The sequence below is a fragment of the Lygodium microphyllum genome, chromosome 8 (assembly GCF_053477565.2).
Source record: "Lygodium microphyllum isolate KBCC chromosome 8, Lygodium_microphyllum_v1.1.10, whole genome shotgun sequence".
NCBI classification, from domain to species: domain Eukaryota; kingdom Viridiplantae; phylum Streptophyta; class Polypodiopsida; order Schizaeales; family Lygodiaceae; genus Lygodium; species Lygodium microphyllum.
The window spans coordinates 5,316,772-5,338,135 of NC_141142.1; the positions used below are offsets into that span (position 1 = coordinate 5,316,772).

Genomic DNA, 21,364 nt, shown 5'->3' on the forward strand with positions numbered 1-21,364 from the left:
CTGGGGATAGTGCTTTAAGCAATTACTTACATAGCAGCATGGAACCTTCGAAATTGGATGTTTTAAAGCATGTTTAGTTTATATAAGTCATGAGCAAGGGGGGCTTTACTCCCAAACTTTCAGATTTATGGGGAAGGGTTTTTTGATCTAGTGTTGACCATTGGGGTGTACATTTATGAATTGTTCAATATTTGTCATTATGGCATATATTCAGTTCTTCTTGCCCCTAGTGATGCAGTCTAAATCTGAAATTGATTCCTTCACATTGATGTCCATGGAACTCTTATGGAAATCTAAGCTGCACAAGTAAGGTGCTAGATTACTGGCCATGCAGAATGTCTACTATCCTAAATCTCATGGTGGATTTAATGTTCCGAACATCCATCTTCATATGTTGGCTTGTAAATTGGCCTTCTTACATTAGTTTGCTGAATGGCAGTGGCCATGGACCAAAATGCTAGCTACTTTGTGCACTGCTCGTACAAATGCATTTGGAAATTAGATTGTTATGGCTGAGGACTGTGTGCTAGAAGATTGTTGCACCAATCTCTCTCTCTCATAGTCTTGCCAGTAGAGGATTGGATTGACCTCACTAAGATGTTTTTCATGAGTGTTTTTGGTACTTGTATGCTGCAAAATTTATAGTGTTTGGCCCCTCTATATCTTTAAGTTTAATTTATAAAGGATTCACAAAAGAAAGTTTGTCCATTAGGGCATGTCCACCATATTGTAGTGAGGCTTCATTGACAGATCAGCAGCATCTCTACATTTTACATGTCAGACAGCAGCTGAGTGGTTATAAGGGGTGGAGAGGTACAGAGTTCTGACTAGAGCTATCAATCCAAGAGGGCTGCCTCCTAGCTCCTTACCTCTTTCTGTTCCTTGCGGAGGCAATTCCATTTTGACATCCAAATTTGGGTCACATGCTATAGAATGGTAGCTATGAGTTTTGAGGAACTCATCCATCCTATGGACCATGAATGTAGTGCTTGCTTTTAGCCCATAAAGAGCTTTCTGCAAGCAAAAGACCTTATCCTTATTGTTTGAATGAGAAAACGTAGGAGGTTTCTCCACATAGACTTCCTTATCCAAATAGCCATTTAGAAAGGTACTTTTGACATCCATTTGGGTGGGTGGCCAATGGTGGTGAGCAGTCAATGCAACTAACAAGCGGAACGATGCTAACTCCATAGTTGGAGTAAGAGTCTCTTCTTTGTTAATATCGTGCTTTTGTCGAAATCCTTGTACCACAAGGCGAGCCTTGTACTCATCCAAGGTACCATTGAATTTTTTCAATTAGTTCTAAAGATTTAGTTAGTCCCAATGATGTTTGTGTGACTTGGATGATCCACCAAGGTTCAGGTTCCATTTTGGTCAATGCTTTCGAGCTCCTTTTCCATAACCTCTCATCATTGGGGATGCTTTAGAGCCTCCTGCCAACTCTCAAGCTTAGAATGTGCTATGTAATTTACCGTAAATATGGACACAAATGATGTGGTAGGTGTCAGAAGTGGTGCAGCAATGGAAGCATAAACAACATGCTGAAATAAACTGTTGAAACACAAGACAAGAAAAATAAACACAAATACAGATGAGAACTTAGATGTATGCCCGAGAAACGGAATCCATATTGAACACGAGACATCAGCATACAATAGTGAGTCACTAGCTGTGTGGGCACCTTGGCACCGGCTCCTCTCTCCTCAGAAGAATCCACAAATGATGGCTGAAGTATCGAAGAGGAGGAGGAGTCCCAACAATATATAGATATAAAATGGGGGGAACATTAAATGCAGTTGGCCAGCATTTAATGCTAGTTGGCCAGCATTAAATGCTCCCTAGCCCTAAAAAGGGCACTAGAAAATGCCAGAAAAAACACTGTAGTCTCTGCAGCACAGACTCACACCTGAGCTGACTAATCTGTTAACACCCTCTCTCAGATCAGGGGTGATTTGATACAAGACAATAGTACAATGATGGGGTATCATAAACTATACAACATAGAACCACTAGAAGAACCATGGATATCCAAGCAGTGAGTGGCTAGCCCACCACCAAGATGCCTCGGAGAGTATCTGACGTCGATGTCAATCATAATAGCACCATCGGAAAATAGAGAAGAATCATAGCAGCTCTCTGTGTTATGTTACCTATGTCACTCAGGACATACAAGACCAATCTACAAAACATGTCTCTGAACATGTGACCATGGAATCCCCGCCTTCGGCCAAAACCGCCAAAGTGTCCCCTCATCTGGGCTCCAAATGAAAGCCTCCCGCTCTCTGTCAAGTAACCAGCCCATCATGAACCTGGATGTCAATCCTAGCTCCAGGATTTGTACCTGCCAGACTTCGGTCGATGTGTCAAGGAAGTCCTCTGGATTTTGTGCATCTGTATAGACATATAGATGAGGCATGGCTGCCCCATCTCACCACCCTCTCACACTCCCTCTAGCATTGGAGAGTCATGAGGGATGTCCGCATCACCACCACTAGAAAGCAGCTGAGAAAGGGGCTACTAAGCCCTTCCTACGATCTGAAGAAGAGGATCCCTTCCGTGCCTTGGACTTCGCCTTGGCTGGAGGATCACATCGAAATCTGAGGCAGATAATGACTCCTCGGAGGAGTCCGCATCCCGCTTTGTCTTCTGCTCCTTTTTCTTCTTCCTGGAAGTCGCTAACTCTTTGCAGTCCTTCCTTAGATGACCTTTCTTGCCACAGTGATAACACTGGGCCTTCGACTTCTTCAATTGTGAACCCCTCTTTGAAGCTGCAAGAGCCTCACCTAAACCTCCATAATGTGACGGAATCCTCCCCTGTAGTCGCAAAGTAGCCTCATGCTCAAGTAGCATGGAGGACATGTGAAGAAAACTGACAGGAGTCGTAGATGTGTGCGCCTGTAAAGCGTTCACCATGCCATCAAACTCCCGAGGAAGCTTGTAGAGTACCGTACCAACAAGATGTGCCTTTGATAGGGCAGACTGCATAGTGCGAAGCCGGTCCTGGAGTTGGGTAACACGAAGTAGGAAGGATTGAATCGTATCTTTGGATTCAAACTTCAGTTTGCTGGAGCTGGCCATAGAGAGTAACAGCCCTCATGGTGGAAGGAGCCTCGTACATCAACTGTAACTTCGACCATACGTTTGAAGCCATTGTACAAGAGGTGACCGCCGGTAGGAATTCTTTGAAAATACATCGAAGTAATGCTGAATAAGCACGGGCATCATCCGAATCCCATGTAAGCACTGCCTCCTCATGGTTGTCTTTATCAAAATTAGATGGAACTGGAGAAGGTTGTCGAGGACGTGCCACAACTCCGTTAACCACATACCATAACCGCTTTTGAATAAACCAAGCCTTCATCACTGCACTCCACGCGTAATAATCAGGTCCATGGAGCTTGTCATTAGTGGATGTTCATGGAGGAGCCATCTAGAGAGGATTTAGAAAGGGATTGGGAGAGGGAACACAGCCAAACCACGAGCACAGACTGCAAAAAACAAGCGTCCACATACAGTATAACCCGAAAGCTGATCAAAAGAAGCCAAAATCTGCTGCACAAAGTCAAAAAATCAGTTCAAATCTGCCAGAAACAGCAAAAATGGCCTGTTTTGCCAGTCGCCCAGCCCAAAATAGTGCTGAAAACAACAAAACGCAGGCTGCACACTGCATAAACAGATGTAGGGAATTGTTGCCAGCAGCATGATGATGAAAACACAGGCAGCAAGAGGTGTTGGATAGTAGGCGATGACAAATCTGCAGAAAACGTAGGTCAAACAAGTCGCTTGAATGGAGCAGTAGCCGCCTGAACAACAATGGTGAAAACAGTCCAAAAATCAGCAATAAAACACAGCAAAAACACAAAACCTGAAAAATGATACCATGTCAGAAGTGGTGCAGCAATGGAAGCATAAACAACATGCTGAAACACAAGACAAGAAAAATAAACAAAAATACAGATGAGAACTTAGATGTATGCCTGGAAAACGGAATCCATATCGAACACGAGACAGTAGCATACAACAGTGAGTCACTGGCTGTGTGGGCACCCTGGCACCGGCTCCTCTCTCCTCAGAAGAATCCACAAATGATGGCTGAAGTATCGAAGAGGAGGAGGAGCCCCAACAATATATAGGTATAAAATGGGGGGAGCATTTAATGCTAGTCGGCCAGCATTAAATACTCCCTAGCCCTAAAAAGGGCACTGGAAAATGCCAGAAAAAATACAGTAGTCTCTGCAGCACAGACTCACACCTGAGCTGACTAATCTACTAACAGTAGGTACAAGCTAGGTAGATCTTCTAGGTCCCTCCGTGGTGGAGTCCAGAGAAAGAATTCCCGAATCCCACATGGTTTGTTTGTACCAACAAGCTAACAAGTCCCTAGAAGGGCACTTGGGAGCTCAAGACTCTACATGTGGGTCAAGAGCGAGTAGTAGACCTGGCTTAGAGGGCACTATCTTAGGCAATGTAGGCCGAGGACTCGGCTCAAAGGGTGGTGTAGGGGATTGCATGATATCCCTCTTATAAAAAAACTACATATCTCTAGGTAATGACTTTGTTTGTCTTGGGATCAAACAAGTAGTGTGCTTTTGCCTTGAAGGAGTAACCTACAAAGATTAAGAGATTAGCTTGGGCTCTAGCTTTTCTATCTTATTATTAGGAGTGTGTGTGTAAGCATGATTTCTAAAGACTCTTAAGGTGGGAAATGAGAGAACAAGTGTCAAAGAATGCGTCAATGGTGGTCTTTTGAGGGATTCATTGAGGATGTACACAGAAGTATTAACAGCCTTAGTCCATGGGCGCTTGAGAAGCTTTGCTACGAATAGCATAGAGCGTGCCATGTTCATCATTGTCCAATTCCTATACTCTATAGCTTCATTTTGAGAAGGGGAGTTGGTAGAGGTGAGCTGGGAGGAGATGCCATGGAGAACTCATGGGATACGAACTCATAACCATTGTCACACCTCATAGTATCTATATGAAGACAAGTTTGATTTTTCACAAGGCGCACCCAAGCATAGAAGTATATGAAGGCATCAAATTTATACTTTAAGAAGTAAACCCATATATATCTTGTATAATAATCCCCCATATATATCTTGTATAATAATCCATAATAAAAAAGAAGTATAATGTACCATTAATGGCAGTAGTGGATGCTGATTCTTAAAGATCAATGTGGATCAACCTCTAGGACCCCTAAAATCTACAAGGGGTCTACCGAGGCAAAGATTTACGGTGTTGTTTCCCAAATTGACAAGCTTTACAAACATTCTTTGATAATTTTAGGTGTGGAAGGCCCTCAAACATTTGATTGTATGACCGTTTGTAAAGAGAGTTATCCCAACATGTCCTAGGCGGAAATGCTAGAGATGCTTGTCATTCGTCGGTTCCCTAGTGGAAGCTAGGGCATGAAAATGATGGAACTTAGAGCCCTTGAGGCTCGGTTGGGAGAGGAATTGGGTCATTATATAGAAGGTACTAGATTTTACCTCGTTGTAAGCAATCATTAAACTAGATTGGGTATCAAGCACCTTGATTGTGGTCACCAATGTGGGCCTACACGATGTGACATGTTCTTGTCGCTAATAATTTATGGCATATTGTAAATGGCAGTGAGTAAAGGCCGGCTTCTCTAACATTGACACCACCTCCCACCTCCACCTCAAAAGGTGGCTCTCATGATGCCGAATGATCTTTTTCTTCCATATCACCTCCCGCTGAAGAGTATATTTGGTGGGATGGCCATGACGCCCAAGCGCATGCCCTAATCTCTTTATCATTGAAGAGAGGTATCATTCCACACATTTGTTCATGCAAGACTTTCAAGGATGCATAGGATAAGCTTGCATCATTGTATCAAGTGCGCAATGAAGTGTGCGTTGCTTACCTACATAAGCAACTAGAAGACGTTCACATGGAAGGAGGTAACATGGATGCCTCTCTCACTGGCATCAAAGATCTTATTGAGCAATTACTAAACATTGATGAAGAGGTCTCAGATAATCAGCTTGTTTCCATCACTCTTAATGGCCTATTGGAGTCATATTAAGGTTTTGCAACCACTTTGGGGTTGGTAACTATGGGCAACCTAGTTATCCATAGTTTCGACTAGCTTGTGTCTCTTTTGTTGTAGGAAGAACAAAGCCATCTCAACCACAATGCAACTATGACAACCAAACATGCCTTTTCCACCCATCATCATGGAAAAGCCAAACCAAAAGTAAAAAACAAGCCTATTGGTAAAAAAATCAGCAAACTTTCATGCAGGTCATCCTTCTACTTCACTCCTTTTCCATCGAAGATATCCTTCCATACTAGTCCATCCTCTTCCAATCCTTCAAAGGGTACAATCAACAAACCCAAGAAGGGTAATTATTGCTGAACAAGGGGGCATGACATCCTCGAATGTCGTAAGCGCATTGCATCATCGGAGGAGTCTGGTCTTGTTTTTACACATGAGACCGTGAACTATTCTTAGTTTAAGGATTATGCATTTTTTATTCAATGTCGGTATAATCTTGCTATTCATGATACCTATTTCTCTATCTTTGATGTGGCTTCTACTTGGTATTTTGATAATGGTACATCTAAGTACATCACCTCTTGCTGAGCATTACTTTTCTCTCTCTCATTTAAGGGGGGGGGGGACACATCTTATATTTTGAATAGGTATCCCACAAAAGCTTTACGTACCATCACTCCTTATGAGGCATGGACTGGCTCCAAGCCTTCTCTCATGTATTTGCTTAGCATTTGATTAAAAGTTAATTAACTGTTCTATTGTGACTTGCACATGTGAGGTGCAAGTTAATTATTTCATAGTGTGGGACCTAGGACCTCGAGATATCAAATGTTGCTAAAGGAAAAAATTGTAAGAAGTTACGAGTGATAGGCACTAGGTGGTATCTGGTATCAGATTTGGGCCTAGACCAATCTATTGGCTACTAATGTCGGTGGTAACATTAGAGACTAGGTATTAATTAATTAATTAATGTCAATCTAGGGGTCAATAATTGCTCGAGGGACACTTGGGAGACAAATTGGCCTAGCCAATTTAATTATTGACTGGTGGAATTATTTTCATAGGCACTAGAATAATTATCAAATTAATTTTCAGAATTAATATTCTGAAAATTGAATATTAATAAGCTGGATAATGTTGGAAAATGGGATTAGAAGGTTGCCACTTGGCAAGACTTGCCGTGCATGTGGAAAATACATTTTTGAGGTTGAGAGAGAGAGAGAGAGAGAGAGAGAGAGAGAGAGAGAGAGGAGGGGGTCATTTCAGCCTTGTGCAAGTTGAGAGAGACATAGAGAAGGCTGCCATAGCTGCTACAATAGTTGACATGCCATTTCTAGCTAGCAAGGGATCCTCTTGGAGCTGGTGACATGCCTTGAAGAGACTACGGCAGTAGTAGGTGACAGCAGTTTGAGGGCCGTTTTATCTAAATAAACATCATATTCGGCTTTTTTCATCAATGGAGACAGCGTTCATGGATGTCTAGACAGGACATCAGCTGATTTCTTTCATTTTCTTGTGATGGAAGTTTGAATTTCTCTCATTGCAGCATTCTCTCTCATCCCCCAGCCATCTCTCAAGTTATATCAGTAGAATGCTGCCATTTAAGTCATTAGAGGTGGGGATATTGGAAAATCTTTGTTGTAAGCCCTAATTTACAATAGAAATTAGGGTTTGATAGCATGCTCAGAATTGAAGGCCTATAACTTGAATTCCAAAAGCTAAAATCAAGGAATTTTAGGGAGATTCAAGAGGCCAGCCACCAATATCACATCTAGGGCTGAATTTGTCTTTCAAGGAGTAAGGTGAAGGCCAATCCCCGAGCAAACCAAGGGCAAATTGGTTTAAGGGCTTGCTAGTAAGTTTTGACAGCAAGAGACTTGGATTAGTGGAGGAGATTAGAGAATCTTAGTCGTACTCCATCCATTTGCAAAAGTTGAAGAAATACTGTAAGGGGCGCTAGTTTTGGGGCCAATAGGTTTTCTAATGTCCAAGATTGATTGGTTGGTTTCAATACCAATTGGTTTAATCTCTGGAAGAGAGGTACTAGGGAGGGTATCCCATGTAAAGAGAAGCCCAAAAGTCTTTGAGGTGGAGGATAAGCCTTCTGCATGGGTGCATCTGTACCACTTGAATGTGAAAACATAGACATCCTAAGAGGCAAGGATGTAACTACGTTTGTAGAAACCCCTAGCATGGTGTGAGATTGTACATGTATGTAGTGAAAGGTGATGTGAACCATGTGTGAATGTTGAGTGAGATGTAGTAGAAGAGAAGGGTGGATTGGATGGATGGAAAATTGAGGTGTAGATAGAATGGAAGTGATTGGAAATTCATTTTTAGAAAATTGAAAATTAGATGATGATGTTTGAAATGATAATGACCAACTTCATCCTGTTTTGAGGAACAAAACTCGAAGAAAGACTGAAAGGAGGGTGATTACTTGAATTTTTTCTTATATGCACCTCTTCTTGTGTTTACATAAAAAACCAAGTTTTTTTTGGGACTTGGAATTGAATGAACATTTTGAAGATTTCTTTCTTCTTGACCACTACTAATGCCTTGCATGGAAGGAGAAACGATAGGTGCTGAAACATAAGTAAAAGCATGTGTATTTGGCACCAGAGTAGATGGAGGAGAAGAAATTATAGGTTTGTACTCCATGCTGGTTTCTCCAATAGGATGGCTAGTCCCAAATGGAGGTTCTGTTCTTCTTGCAAAATCAATACTCTTGTGCACCAAACCTAAAGGGGAATGATCAATGTTACCTTTAAGTTGTTCCTAAGCTTGATGCATAAGGATTCGGTCGAGGCCCGTGAAATCTCATAGGGTCTCTAGACTCCATGATAGTCAGATGCCCTTCTCTAGTGTTGAAACCTTGTTGGGCAAGTTGTGAAGCCCACTCTTGCTCAGCTCTAGGCATAGGATGCTTTGGAGACCAAAGTGATGTGGAAGTGTTCGAAGCCATCTTCCCTTTGATAGTTCTTGTTTCTGATGACAAGCTTTCTCAATCAAGAGCCTATGTTTCTTTAGAGAGTACATGGCTATGTTTCTTTAGATAGTTCTTGTTTGTGAGGACGAGCTTTCTTGATCAAAAGCCTATGTTTCTTTAGAGAGTACTCGGCTCCAATACCATAAACATACTATGCAATGTGAATACTGAACCTAGAACTCTCGTGCCTCTGAAGGACTGAGGTAGAGGGTATGAGCTGAGGAGTGTGTTGTACATTGTATGGATCCCGAAATGTAGTAGACAGCCTCGGAATGTGTACTGCAGCAGCAAACACAGATCTGGAGAGTCTGGATCAGGCTGGACATGACAGGGATACCTTGAACAGCGGACAGCAGGCTGAAAACTGATAGAATGAAGTGGACGACTGCTGCAATCTGAAAATGAAGCTGCAGGTGAAGTCTTGGCAGGCTGGGGACAGCAGCAATAGTGCAAACACAGGCTGTGGGTACCTGGCTGCAGCGAAATGCAGATGTAGATCACTCACAAGCAGCAGATGAAGGCTGAAAACTGCTGCCTGATGGCTGATGGACAGTCTCTATCAGTAATTGCAGGCGTGGAGGGCTGAGAACTGATGCAGATGGCTGATGGAAAGCTGAGAGTGGACGCCTGGCTGATGGACTGCAAACTCAAACTGAGATATCTGTTGGGAAGGGGTCTGGACTGAACGGTGGGCAGCATGTGTATTTATAGATGAGTGGATCCTTCCAAATTAGGTTTTGACATATGGGACACAAATACTGTCTAGGAAAGCAATTTGATGCATCTTGCCAAAGCATAACATTTTTTAGTAAAGGAGTTCTTGGTGTTTTTACATAGGTTTTGGTGCATCTTGATAAAGCATACCATTTATCATAATTTGATCTTGCCTTTGGTGTATCTTGATAAAGCGTACCATTTGTCATAATTTGATCTTGCCATTTCATAGCCTAATTTTGGCTCAGAGGGTTATGGAAGTGGTCAAGTGAAAGAAGCTCTTGATTTGATCCAATTTGCTAGATTTTAAGTTGTCAAGTTAGACTATACCTTTTTGAACCTTGAGGCAAGCTCTCTGTGAAAAAGAAAAAAACAAGATCCATTAAAAACAATAGTACTTGACCTTTTATGCAATCAATAAATTCCATTCCAATAGTAAAGGGGGCATTTCCCAGCTTATTGCTGTGGCTCCACCACGACTCTCCTACACCCCATGGATTGGCCCCAAGATGTGCCATCTCAATATATAACACATATGCACAAAGTCCACTCTTCACAATATTCATTCCAAGAGAGTATATTCCTCACCAAATCAGTCCCCAAGGAAACAATTATACTAAACCTATAGCATAGGGAGCCTCACACTCTCATGGGTCAATAGTTTGAAACCAAGTGCTAAACATATAAGAGATAGTTCTCTTTATACCATGTCGATGCAATGCAATGCAATGTAAAGTGGGTGACTTTGAGTGCATAAACATTTTACTTAAACGAAATTAGCATTGTGAATGTGCTCAAATATTCTTTCCGTGATATTCTTTCACTAACGACATTGCTGCGATGATAAGGCAATTATGGACTACTCCATGCCATTGTGTCTCTTAATACTTAAAATAAGATCGAATCCCATATGAAATGTGCAGCAAAAAAATCAGATTTTGAACCATATTCAGCCTACCGTTTAGGGTTTTCCTTATGATGGGCAGGTTAAGAGGTGTTTGCATGTATGTTTCTTCATAATGAAGGCAATAAATACGTGCTAAAACATACAAATGGGGATAAGTTGAGGCAAATCCTTATGCCCTACCTCTATTATACTTGCACAAACATAGCCCTAATTTTCCATAGGTTTCCGCGCAGAGAATCTATTTTTTCCCTATTTTCTTTGTCCCAAAATCCAAAATTTTGGTATTCTTCCTTTTTTTCTTTATGTAAAATATTGTACTTCTGATATTTTTAAATTCAAGAAATTAATTTAAACTCTATCCATCATCACATTTAATATCATCCCATACAAACATCATTTGATCACCTGAAACCAAAAAAACACGAGTTCTCATCTTAAAACACACATTTCGGGTTTTTAAAAATTAATAACTCACAAGCATGAACACGCGCTCTGCATTTTATGGTTTGCAACCCTCAATTACATCACAACCAAGCTTCAAACAAAATTTTATCACATATGAACATGATTTGTATCATTAAATGTTAAAAAGAATCCTAATTTCAATTAAAAAGAGGCTTACTGCCATTTTGCGTGTTTTAGGTCTCAAAAATTGATTTTACGGACAGCGATCTGACCGGCCATTGGTCTCCAAACAGCACTGGTCATCACTACTCAGTGTCGGCATGGTCCCACATCAATCCAGTTGAAGCCGGAAAACAGATCTCCATCCCGATCTTCTCACAAGAATTTCCACATGAATAGCGCACAAGAGGAGAGAGAGGGTGGGGAGAGAGTCTAATTTTGGATCTTCCTGATCAGTCCATCATTTGCGAATGCGAAGCTAGTGATTGGAAGTGAAAAAATGCAGGAGAAGGCTGATGCATTCAGTTGATATAGGTATTCTTTAGCTCTCTAGCCCCCCCCTCATTTTTGATCGTCATGCGGGGTCGCGTAGTGGTTTTAGGGGCTAGGGAGGCTCCAAGGGTCACACCTCCCCACTATCAAGCTTCTTTACACTCTCTTTTTGACCCTTTTTGCTCCGGCACCCGCACTCCGATTTCCGGCATCCAAATTGCGGTCTGAAAATTTCTACATGACTGTCTTGGAGTCCTGCACTGCTTGGAACTTGTTTCACTTCATTCCGGCACTTGGAAAATTTACCAAAAATCTGTGACTGCTGCAAGGTCTGGTCTTTGTAAGCGCTTTTAAATCCCGCCTTCTACTGCCACTTAATATAATCAAATTTGCATTTGCCACTTCCAGTGAGCTTCTATTTCTGCCTCAAATTAACAAAATTTGGCACATTTCTGGCTCTTTTCTGGTCTTAAAATCCTGCCCTCAAGGTACAAACATGGAGGGTTTTGGATCCCAAAAGTGGTGTGATGCATTCTAGCACAAATAATTTCTGGGTTAATACATGGATTGAAAGTAATCTGTGCTAGTGTGTACTTCTTTTGGGCTCCAAAATGTTCCCTAGGAGTGAGTTCAAGGAAGTTACTTTTTAAAAGTAGTTTTTGGCTTGTGGTATCTTCTGTTTTTGGGAGGAGGATGAACTTTATTTGATTAGAGTTTCTTTTTGTACAACTCGCTAGTATGCTTCTCTCATAAAAGCTTGCCAAAAAGATTCCCCCATTTGAGGTGTTCGTGTTTTGATGTGGGAAAGTGAGCTTATACACATAATGACTTGTCTGAAGTTGCTGAATAAGCATATTCCTGGAAGATGTCATACTTTACATAAGCATATTCTTGGACGATGTCGTACTTTATTTTGATGCCTTTAAAATTGTCAACTCCCTGCAGTATGCGCATGGTTTGTCTACTCTAGATGGCTTGATATATAGCATATTCTTGGAAGATGTCATACTTTATTTTGATGCCTTTAAAATTGTGAATTCTCTGCAGTTTGCGCGTGGTTTGTCCACTCTAGATGGTTTCAGTGGTTATGGCCCTCATCAGGGAGTTGAGGTGACTTTTTTTTCACAGCCAATATATTTGTGCTTCGATGAGAATGCCAACTTGGTTGAGCTTTTACATGTTGTTAATTGTTTATCTGGCCTTGCATCTAGCTGCCCGTTTTTGTATTGGAAGTTGGTGTTGGAAGTATGGACTTTTTATTTAATTTCAATCTTAATTTAATTCATTTTCATTTTTGATCACAGCCTTTGAGAAAGAGAATTACAGAAGTCCTATACAGTGGACTTGCTGTGCAACCACAAGAAATCTTTGTTTCAGATGGGGCAAAAGGCAGTTTTGCACGTTTACAGGTGCACTGCTGACAATTCATTGTCAAATGATTGTTAATTTTGCTGCTGTTTATTATGTGCTGTGATTTGTTTAAAGCATTCTTGCTCTAATACTAGGTACATTGTTAAGCTCAAGCACAACAGAATTATGTTTTACTGTCTTCTATTTTGTGGGTTTAAACTTCCATACTTTATAAATATCAGCTCACTCATGTAGTTTGCAGAGCCTCTGAATAAGGAAAAAATCTTCTCAGGTGAAACCTCCCCAAATTGTTTTACCGGTGCAAACAGCCTTTGTGTGTGGCCTATCCAGTTCTAGAAAGTTCCTTAATGAATTGGTTGATAGGGGCTATGTCTTTGCAGATACTGTTTGGGCCATATGCAACAGTTGCTGTACAGGATCCATCTTACCCAGTAAGTTCCATTATTCAAATATCTTTACGAGACTTCATGCTTGCACCAGATATGGATAGCTTGTATGATGGTTTTGCATGCTGTTTCTGATACATTTTCTTGACGTTGTTGCAGCAAGGGAGCCTTACGCGTTTTTTCTTTCTGCTTGCTTATTTTTTATTTTCAGCTTTTGTCTGTATATTTTTCTCATTGCCATTTTCCTTTCAACCAAAAACCAAAACAGATAGTTCCCGAATTATGCAAGCTAATTGGGCCTGGTAGTTCATTTCCTGAAGGTGAAAGCAAGGTTGTTTACATGAAAAGTCTCCCTGAAAAGGATTTCTTTCCAGACTTGACATCTACAAAGCGCACAGATGTGATCTATTTCTGCTCTCCCAATAATCCTACGGGAGTTGCAGCAACAAGAGAACAGCTGCAAGAGCTGGTTGATTTTGCAAGAAGGAATGGATCTGTAATAATTTATGATGCTGTTTATTCTTGCTTTATGACGGACGATTGCCCAAAATCTATATATGAGATTCCTGGAGCAAGAGAGGTATGGCTGGCTGCAAGTGTAAAGACTGCATTATTACACCTTCATTTGAGATTCTTTAAGTGCGTATCTGACTTTTGGAATTTTGTTCAGGTGGCCATAGAGGTTGGATCTTTCTCCAAATTTGCAGGGTTCACGGGAGTGCGTCTAGGATGGTCTGTTATTCCAGAATCACTATTATTTTCAGATGGACGACCGGTCATTAAAGATTTCCATAAAGTTGCTATGCTGACATTTGCAGCAGGTCCTTCGAATGTTGTGCAAGCTGGGGGTCTTGCCTGTTTGACCCCTGAAGGTCTGCAGGTGAGAGTTGCAAAGGAACCTAGGTTTTAGTCAAACCGAACTGTCTTTAAATTTTTTCCTATCTGCTTAGTTGAGAGAGAAAATTTACCTCCTTATTTGCAGGAACAATAAGATTGCTTGTGGCTTTGAAAGTCATAGAGTGGTATCAGATCAGTTACACTAGAAGTATTTCATTCTTCCAAAGAGAGTGTTGTATACAGCAGATATAGAAGCGATCCATCAAATGCGGCCTTGACTATTATGATTGTAGGCAATGGGCATATTACACAGTCAATTATCAATAAAAATGCTAGCTGCATGGTACAGATATGAGACTGGATTTTACAAGGTGGAATGCTGCTTCGTTCGGGTAGTCATATGTTTGAGAACCTCAGCATTGAGTCAGTGGGGGACATTAGGAGCACCACCCACCAGGTCCTTATTTTGGGCAGTGGCCATTTTTTGGTCACTTAGGCATTTTATTTTGGGCTGTCCAGTTTTTCTATGAATTAGTATTATCGGGCATAAATGCAGATCCTCATATAAGCTCTGATTCTTTCTCCAAAATCTGTCTTCTGAATGATGTGTTGAAACAAGTATCTCAAGGAAATCAACTTATGCTTAACTGGAATCAGTAGGAAACTGAAATCAAATACATGGGAGGAGCCTCACATTCAGTTTACTGAGCACTGACTCTACTCATGGACTCGTGCCACAAAGTTTCTCTTTGTGCACTGACAAACACCTTTGGCTTGATCTCAAGAGCCTTCTGGGCCTCCTCAAATGGCTCGTCTGTCTGTACTTTAGTTGCTGCCCTCTTTGGCTGCCGCAAGATTCTCATAGATTCAAAACTGTTACAGAAGTGCAGATCCCTCTAGCTGTTGTTGCTACCCTCTCTTGGTTGTTGTCGTGTTTGGATAAAGTCACATTGTTCCAGAAATGCAGCTGCCCTCTTGCTGCTCTAAAGTCACAAAGACTGACAACTCCCTCCCGCTGCTCTAAATGGCAACTCTAAATACACACAAACTTGCTCACAAGTAAAGTACTTCAAAAACTGGATGAAAGGGGAGAAATCACCTTCACAGTCTGAACTGGTCACCAATTTGTTTTCAAGGCTCATTAATCACAGTGGTCAGTGGAAGATTAATTTTGTCATACTGGCCACAGGTGATATAAGTCAAGTGGTCTATACCGACTTATGAATGTGGATGCATGTTGAGCGGACCGAGGTACACACATTGAGTAGTTTTATATTTGGAATGGGATAATGCCTAATTCATATCTTCAGTGTGTATCACGATTATCATGAGGATTACAGACCCCTCAAAAACCAAAGGCCAAGGGCAAAGAGGTTGCAATTTGCAGCCTCAAGTGGTTGAGAGTGTAGGCTTCACAGAATGAGGCTTCACAGGATGAATTGACTCCATCCACGAGCACTTCATCAAGGACACTAGGTATAAGTGGATGATTGGAAATAGAGAAGCAGCTGTTGCCGTTTGCAGTGAAAAATGTACGGCACATCAGTGGCCCCCTTTTTTTTGTGCACTGGTTTTTTTTGGGGGAGTATCTTGGTTAGGTTTGTTCTCGTTATACACACTTTGGATGAAACCAGCCTTCCTTCTTGGATCGGGTGGTAAATAACCCGATTAAGCACTAATTACAGCAAGCATAACGGCTCCCGCCCGTCACACCGCTGACCTGCCATCGCGCCCACCGCTACCCCCCCCGGTTTCTCCTGCCTGTCCCTCCCTGCGGCGCACTGCGCCTTTCCCTCCCGCCAATCTCCTCCCTCCATTTGCAGCAACACTCGCCCCTCCAGCAGTACAGCAGTGTGATTGGTAGGTCTCAGTAGGGACGTGCAATAGAAACCTTTGGTCAGACACCAGTGCATTTTGCGAGTGCCCCCCAGTCAAACACCTTGCGAGTCGTCCTCTTTGAGGAACAGCTCTTAGCCGTCCGTGCCACAGAGCTGGAGCTAAAAGAAATAGCGATCTTTGATCAGGTCGTAGGACATTCCCCATCCAAGGCCCATCTTCGAGATTGGCTTCATTCCACGTTGTGCATTGGCACAATGTAGATCGTGGAGGCGATTCTCATGGGGCAAGGGATCTTCATGGTACGACTCACGTTGGTAGACGCAGCCCATGAGCTAGTGGCTAGCTCACCCTATGCCTCCACGAAGGGGGTCATCTATATGGTTCCCTGGTATAGTGCTTTCACAGTGGAGGCATTCATGCTCCACAACAGGTTCCTTAGACATCCGGTCACCCTACTCTTCCTTGGATTGGCGGTAGAGTATTGCTAGTTAGTGGAGGACTTTGGACAGCTCTTTGGTATTGTCCTTCTTGCCTTCTTCGCGGATGGAGTGACAACCGTAGGAGTTCCAAAGGTACAGGTGGCAGTGAAAGAGACGAAGAATATACCTTAGTTTCTGGAGATTGAGGTAGGCGGACACTCCTTCAAGTAGCAGGTTATTGTGATTGGGCATTTACATGGGTCCCTAGAGACGACAGAGAAGGAAATGGAAGGGGGGCCGTAGTCAGCAGCCCCTCAGACACAGCCATGGTAGCAGGGAGCAGGAGGGCAAGCCTCCCCCCCCCTCGGTAGAGCACCATGCGGTTCCCCCCTCCTCGACCCACACGATAGGACTAGAGGCATCCACATCCACCTCCCACGGAGGCGTCATAAGCCACCTCACCCAAGGGCCCACATCCCCCACACCCTCCCCCCTGCGGTTCCCCCTCCCCCCCCCCCACCTGCCTTGTGTCGCTGACCACCCCATCATCCCTCGATCCTCCCCCTCCCCACCATCCCCCCCGCCGATCAGTCCCCGCCCCCCTCCCCCCTCCCATAAGAGGTGAGGAGCCCCATACGCCGACATCCTCCACTCACCAGCAGCCTGGCCCCCCCCTTCCCACACAGCCACCAACTCATCTATCCATGCCCCCGTCACACTTTCTTGAGACTGGCACAATTCTTTCTTCAGACCTCTCATAGAGGAGGCTGGATGATGACATAGATGATTGGTATGCGACTCCGCCTTGTGCTTCCAGACATCATCCATGACACACAGACAGGCTTTGTCTAGGATAGGAGCATCCTAGACAATGTCTTCACCTTCTTTGAGGCAACAAAGTGAGCCTAGCATAGTGGTTAGGGACTGGCGGTACTACTCCTGGATTTCGAGAAAGCTTATGACAGGGTTGATTGGGACTTCTTAGAGGGCACCATGGTGAGGTTGGGCTTTCCCCAGGCATGGATCCGCGGGGTCTCAACACTTTACAGATCGGCTACCAGTAGGGTTCTCATAATGGTAGGTGAGGGGAGGAGTTTTGGCTGGAGAGATCGGTGCGGCAGGGCTGCCCTCTGGCCCCATATTTGTTCCATGGAAGGTCCTATTGCAGGAGGGTCTCCAGGAGTGCAGACTGAGGCTTGGCGGTGATTGGAGGCCCTCCTTGAGATGGATCTTCATGACAGCCCAAATCACGCCCCCCAGAGAGCTCCTCAGGTTGGGCTTTCCCCAGGCATGGATCCGCGGGGTCTCAACACTTTACAGATCGGCTACCAGTAGGGTTCTCATAATGGTAGGTGAGGGGAGGAGTTTTGGCTGGAGAGATCGGTGCGGCAGGGCTGCCCTCTGGCCCCATATTTGTTCCATGGAAGGTCCTATTGCAGGAGGGTCTCCAGGAGTGCAGACTGAGGCTTGGCGGTGATTGGAGGCCCTCCTTGAGATGGATCTTCATGACAGCCCAAATCACGCCCCCCAGAGAGCTCCTCAGGTTGCCAGAAGGAGATAGACCGCCAGCTGGTGATCTATAACCCCCAGGTCAGAGATCGGGAGGGGGTACAGATTGGCGAGTGCCCCCACATCCAATGGGTTCGGCTCGGCTCGTACCCTTAGGACATGGTGGTAGGGGTACAGGATGGCGGACCAAGAGGTGTTGCTATGGGCATCAGGCTGCCAGAGAGGAGCTGAGTTGAGAAGGGAGATTGATGCTGTGATATCTCAGGAGTGGCTGGACCCCCCGATATGAGAGCCAGTAGAGCTTGGTGAGGTATGGGCCGCTAGGTTTTCCCCAACAAGTACCCCCCTACAGGTGGTAGGTAGAGTGGGCGGCACCCCACATGGGACTTTCTTCACCATACAGGAGGAGGGGCATCTGGTTCTTGAGAGAGGGCAGCAGGATGAGGGGATAGTTGTCCTTCTGTGGAGGATTCAAGTGGTTGGCCTTCTAGGGAAGACATGGCGTCTGGACCCTTATGTGTTCTGGGAGGAGTTCTGGGAGTGGCGCCTTTGGATATGGGAGAGTAGGCCACTTGATGAGCTGGAGTGGGACCCTGGAGAGTGGCTATGGCCGGCCACTGCGGTCGCCAAGAAGCCACTAAGGTTCCTAGAGTACAGAGGCAGGATAAAGAAGCCACTAAGGTTCCTAGAGTACAGAGGTAGGATTGGCAGACAGGTTCTGATGCACGAGGACATGGACTGGGCCCCCTCGCGCAGCAAATACCAGGGAGAGCACAGCATCACGGATACTTTCCGGCGGATTTTTTGGCGTTGCCTATGGGATAGTTGGAGCTGAGGAGGGTATTGTATTTCTTATGGCTGTTGGCACATGGCGGCTTGGCGGTGGGGAGTTGGTTAGCCCAGATGGAGAAGGATGGAGATTGTAAACACTGCCCACAACAGTCCCTGGAAACTCCAAAGCACTGCTTGTGGTCGTGTGAGGTGGCGTAGCTCGTGTGGAGAGGAGCATGCCGCATCCTCCGCCGATAGCACCCAGCCTTGGATGTATCTCATGGGGAGCTTTTTGCTAGCAGGTAGTCAGCCAGGGCTGTCACCTTCTGTATGAGGCTAGGATGCAGGACACGATATGCATTATTGAGGCTGGGTTGTGTGCAGTGGTTGGTTTGGAGGCTCTACCCATCTGCTAGATACTGGAGCCCATAGTAGACCGCTTTGAGGTATGGGAGATCGTAGGGAGTCTTACTGGATGGCACATCTGGAAGGCACGGTGTCAGGAGGTTTTTGGTGGGGGGAGACATTCAGTACAAGCGACTTTAGCAGAGCTCTGGACCTCCATCATCCACTCCCTCCGTGGCCGATGGGACCAGGTGCAGGGCGAGTCTTGAGCTTGCCAGGAGCTCCGTTCTCATTTCATGCGCACTTGGGGCGGCTAGGACCTGTTCTTCATGATGTAGGTAGGCAGCCCCAGTTGGCGATACACCCCCCCTCCATGGCTTCTTGCCCCCATCCCCCCTAGACCGCCTTAAGAGGCTTGCATACTTGATATATCTGTGACTCATCATTAGCTCCAGCTAGTCTGTTGGACAATGAGCACTTCTTTGTATTCCGGTTTTCTTTCTGAAGTAATATAATTAGCCACACTTTATTTGCCAAAAAAAAAAAAAAAAACAGCAAGCATAAAATTCACATAAAGGACAGCTTGTTGGCCCCAAAATTGGCGCTGCTTGTGGTTTCTTTTTCCAAGAAAAATGTGGCCAGTTTCTTAGAAGATTATACAACGAATTATAAGTGCTCAATAGATTGGCTAGAGCTGATACAAGGTCATACTAGAATCACATATACAAGCCTCTCAAGGCAGTCGGGGGGGGGGGCGGGGGGGGATGGGGGACAGAAGCCACGGAAGAGGAGAGTACTGCCGTCTAGGATTGCCTGCCTACATCGTGAAGAACAGGTGATGGCCACCCTAGGTACATAAGAAGTGGTATTGGAGCTCTCATGAGCTTGAGAGTCACCTTGCACTTGATCTGAGTGGCCTCAGAGGGAGTGGATGATCTAGGTCCAAAGCTTTGCTAAAGTCACATATGTGGACAGGGACTCATTGCCCAAAACCACCTGACAATGCTCCGAGATGTGCCATATTGTGAGGTTCCCAATAATCTCCCATACCTCTGATTGCTTTTTTGTAGGCTCTAGTACCCAATGGATGGGTAGAGCCTCCAAGCCAACCACAACACAGAACTTGCCTCAATGAGAAAAATAGTGTCATGCATGCATCTCAGCCTCATACAGTAAGTGGTGACCCTAGCTAACTTCCTGTCAAATAGAGGGCCCCTCAAGATATATATCCTAGGCTAGGTGCCACTGAGTGGAGAATACAGTAGGCTCCTCTCCATACCAGCTAGGCTGCCTCACAAGACTAGAGGCAAAGTTTGGAGTTTCCAAGCGTTGTAGTGGGTAGCGCTTGCAGACTTCATCCTGCTGCATTTGAACCAACTAGCTCCCAATAACCAAGCCTCTATGTGCTAGTAACCACAATAAGTATGCCACCCTCCGCAGCCTCCAATTGTTCCACAAGCATCGCCAAAAGGTTCATCGAAAGGCCCGAGTAATGTTGTGTTTTGCCTAGTGTCTGCTGCAAAAAGGTGCTCAATCCTTGTCCTCTTGCATCAAAACATGCGCTCCAATCTGGCTTGTGTAAGCCAAGAAGCCCCGGGGCTTCTTGGAAACTGTCGTGGCTGGCCAAAGCCATCCCACTTCACCTCATCTAGAGGCTGTCTCTTCGCAATTCAGAGGCGCTATTTCTGGAACTCGCTCTAGGGTATGTAGGGGTCCAATACCCAAATCTTCCTCTAGAGTCTGATGACACAAATCCTCCTCCTGGGTACAGCTAGTACCTCCTCCTACTGATCTTTGTCTAGGGCTAGCCTTCCATAAGTGCGTGCATTGAACATAGCAAAACACTCCAAGCAAGGAGTTATATGGAAAGAGGCACCATAGTCTACGATCCAAGTCTGAGTGACACCATCATCAATTGACAAGAGTGCATCAATCACATCAGCCTTGGTAATCTGCATATTTTGCATGTGACATACAAGGGAATCATAATCAATTGCACATAATACATCAGCCTCTGTATCTGAAAGCTCCTCTATGACCACACTAGAGGCCACATTGGCCTTTTCTTTGCCTTTGGTTGTCTCCGATGCATGTCTTTTCTTCCTTCTTCTTTTTATCTCTTGCATTTTTCTTTCTCTCTTGTTCCTTCTTGTAATACCTGCAATCAGGTTTCTTGTGGCCCTTCCAGCCACAGTGATAGCAAGTAATGTCACTCTTATCCTTTCCTTTGCTCTTGCTTCTGTTTCTGTGTCCTGCATTTGCATTTTTCTTTTCAGCCCTGCCTCTTACATTATAAGCTGAGTTATTGCCTTCTCCACTAGAAATACGTCTAATTTCTTCATTCAAGATAGAACC

At 44.2% G+C, this 21,364-nt stretch overlaps 1 protein-coding gene across 1 annotated transcript in view; it reads left to right on the plus strand.

Moving 5' to 3' along the window:
- Window positions 1-21,364, plus strand: part of LOC148031925 (LL-diaminopimelate aminotransferase, chloroplastic-like) — a 36,773-nt gene that overhangs the window by 9,967 nt on the left and 5,442 nt on the right. The window contains exons 4-8 of the mRNA XM_087682512.1: window positions 12,580-12,642; window positions 12,837-12,941; window positions 13,284-13,334; window positions 13,558-13,869; window positions 13,960-14,169. Coding sequence (XP_087538638.1) covers window positions 12,580-12,642; window positions 12,837-12,941; window positions 13,284-13,334; window positions 13,558-13,869; window positions 13,960-14,169 — 741 coding nt within the window. The remainder of the gene's footprint in view (window positions 1-12,579; window positions 12,643-12,836; window positions 12,942-13,283; window positions 13,335-13,557; window positions 13,870-13,959; window positions 14,170-21,364) is intronic.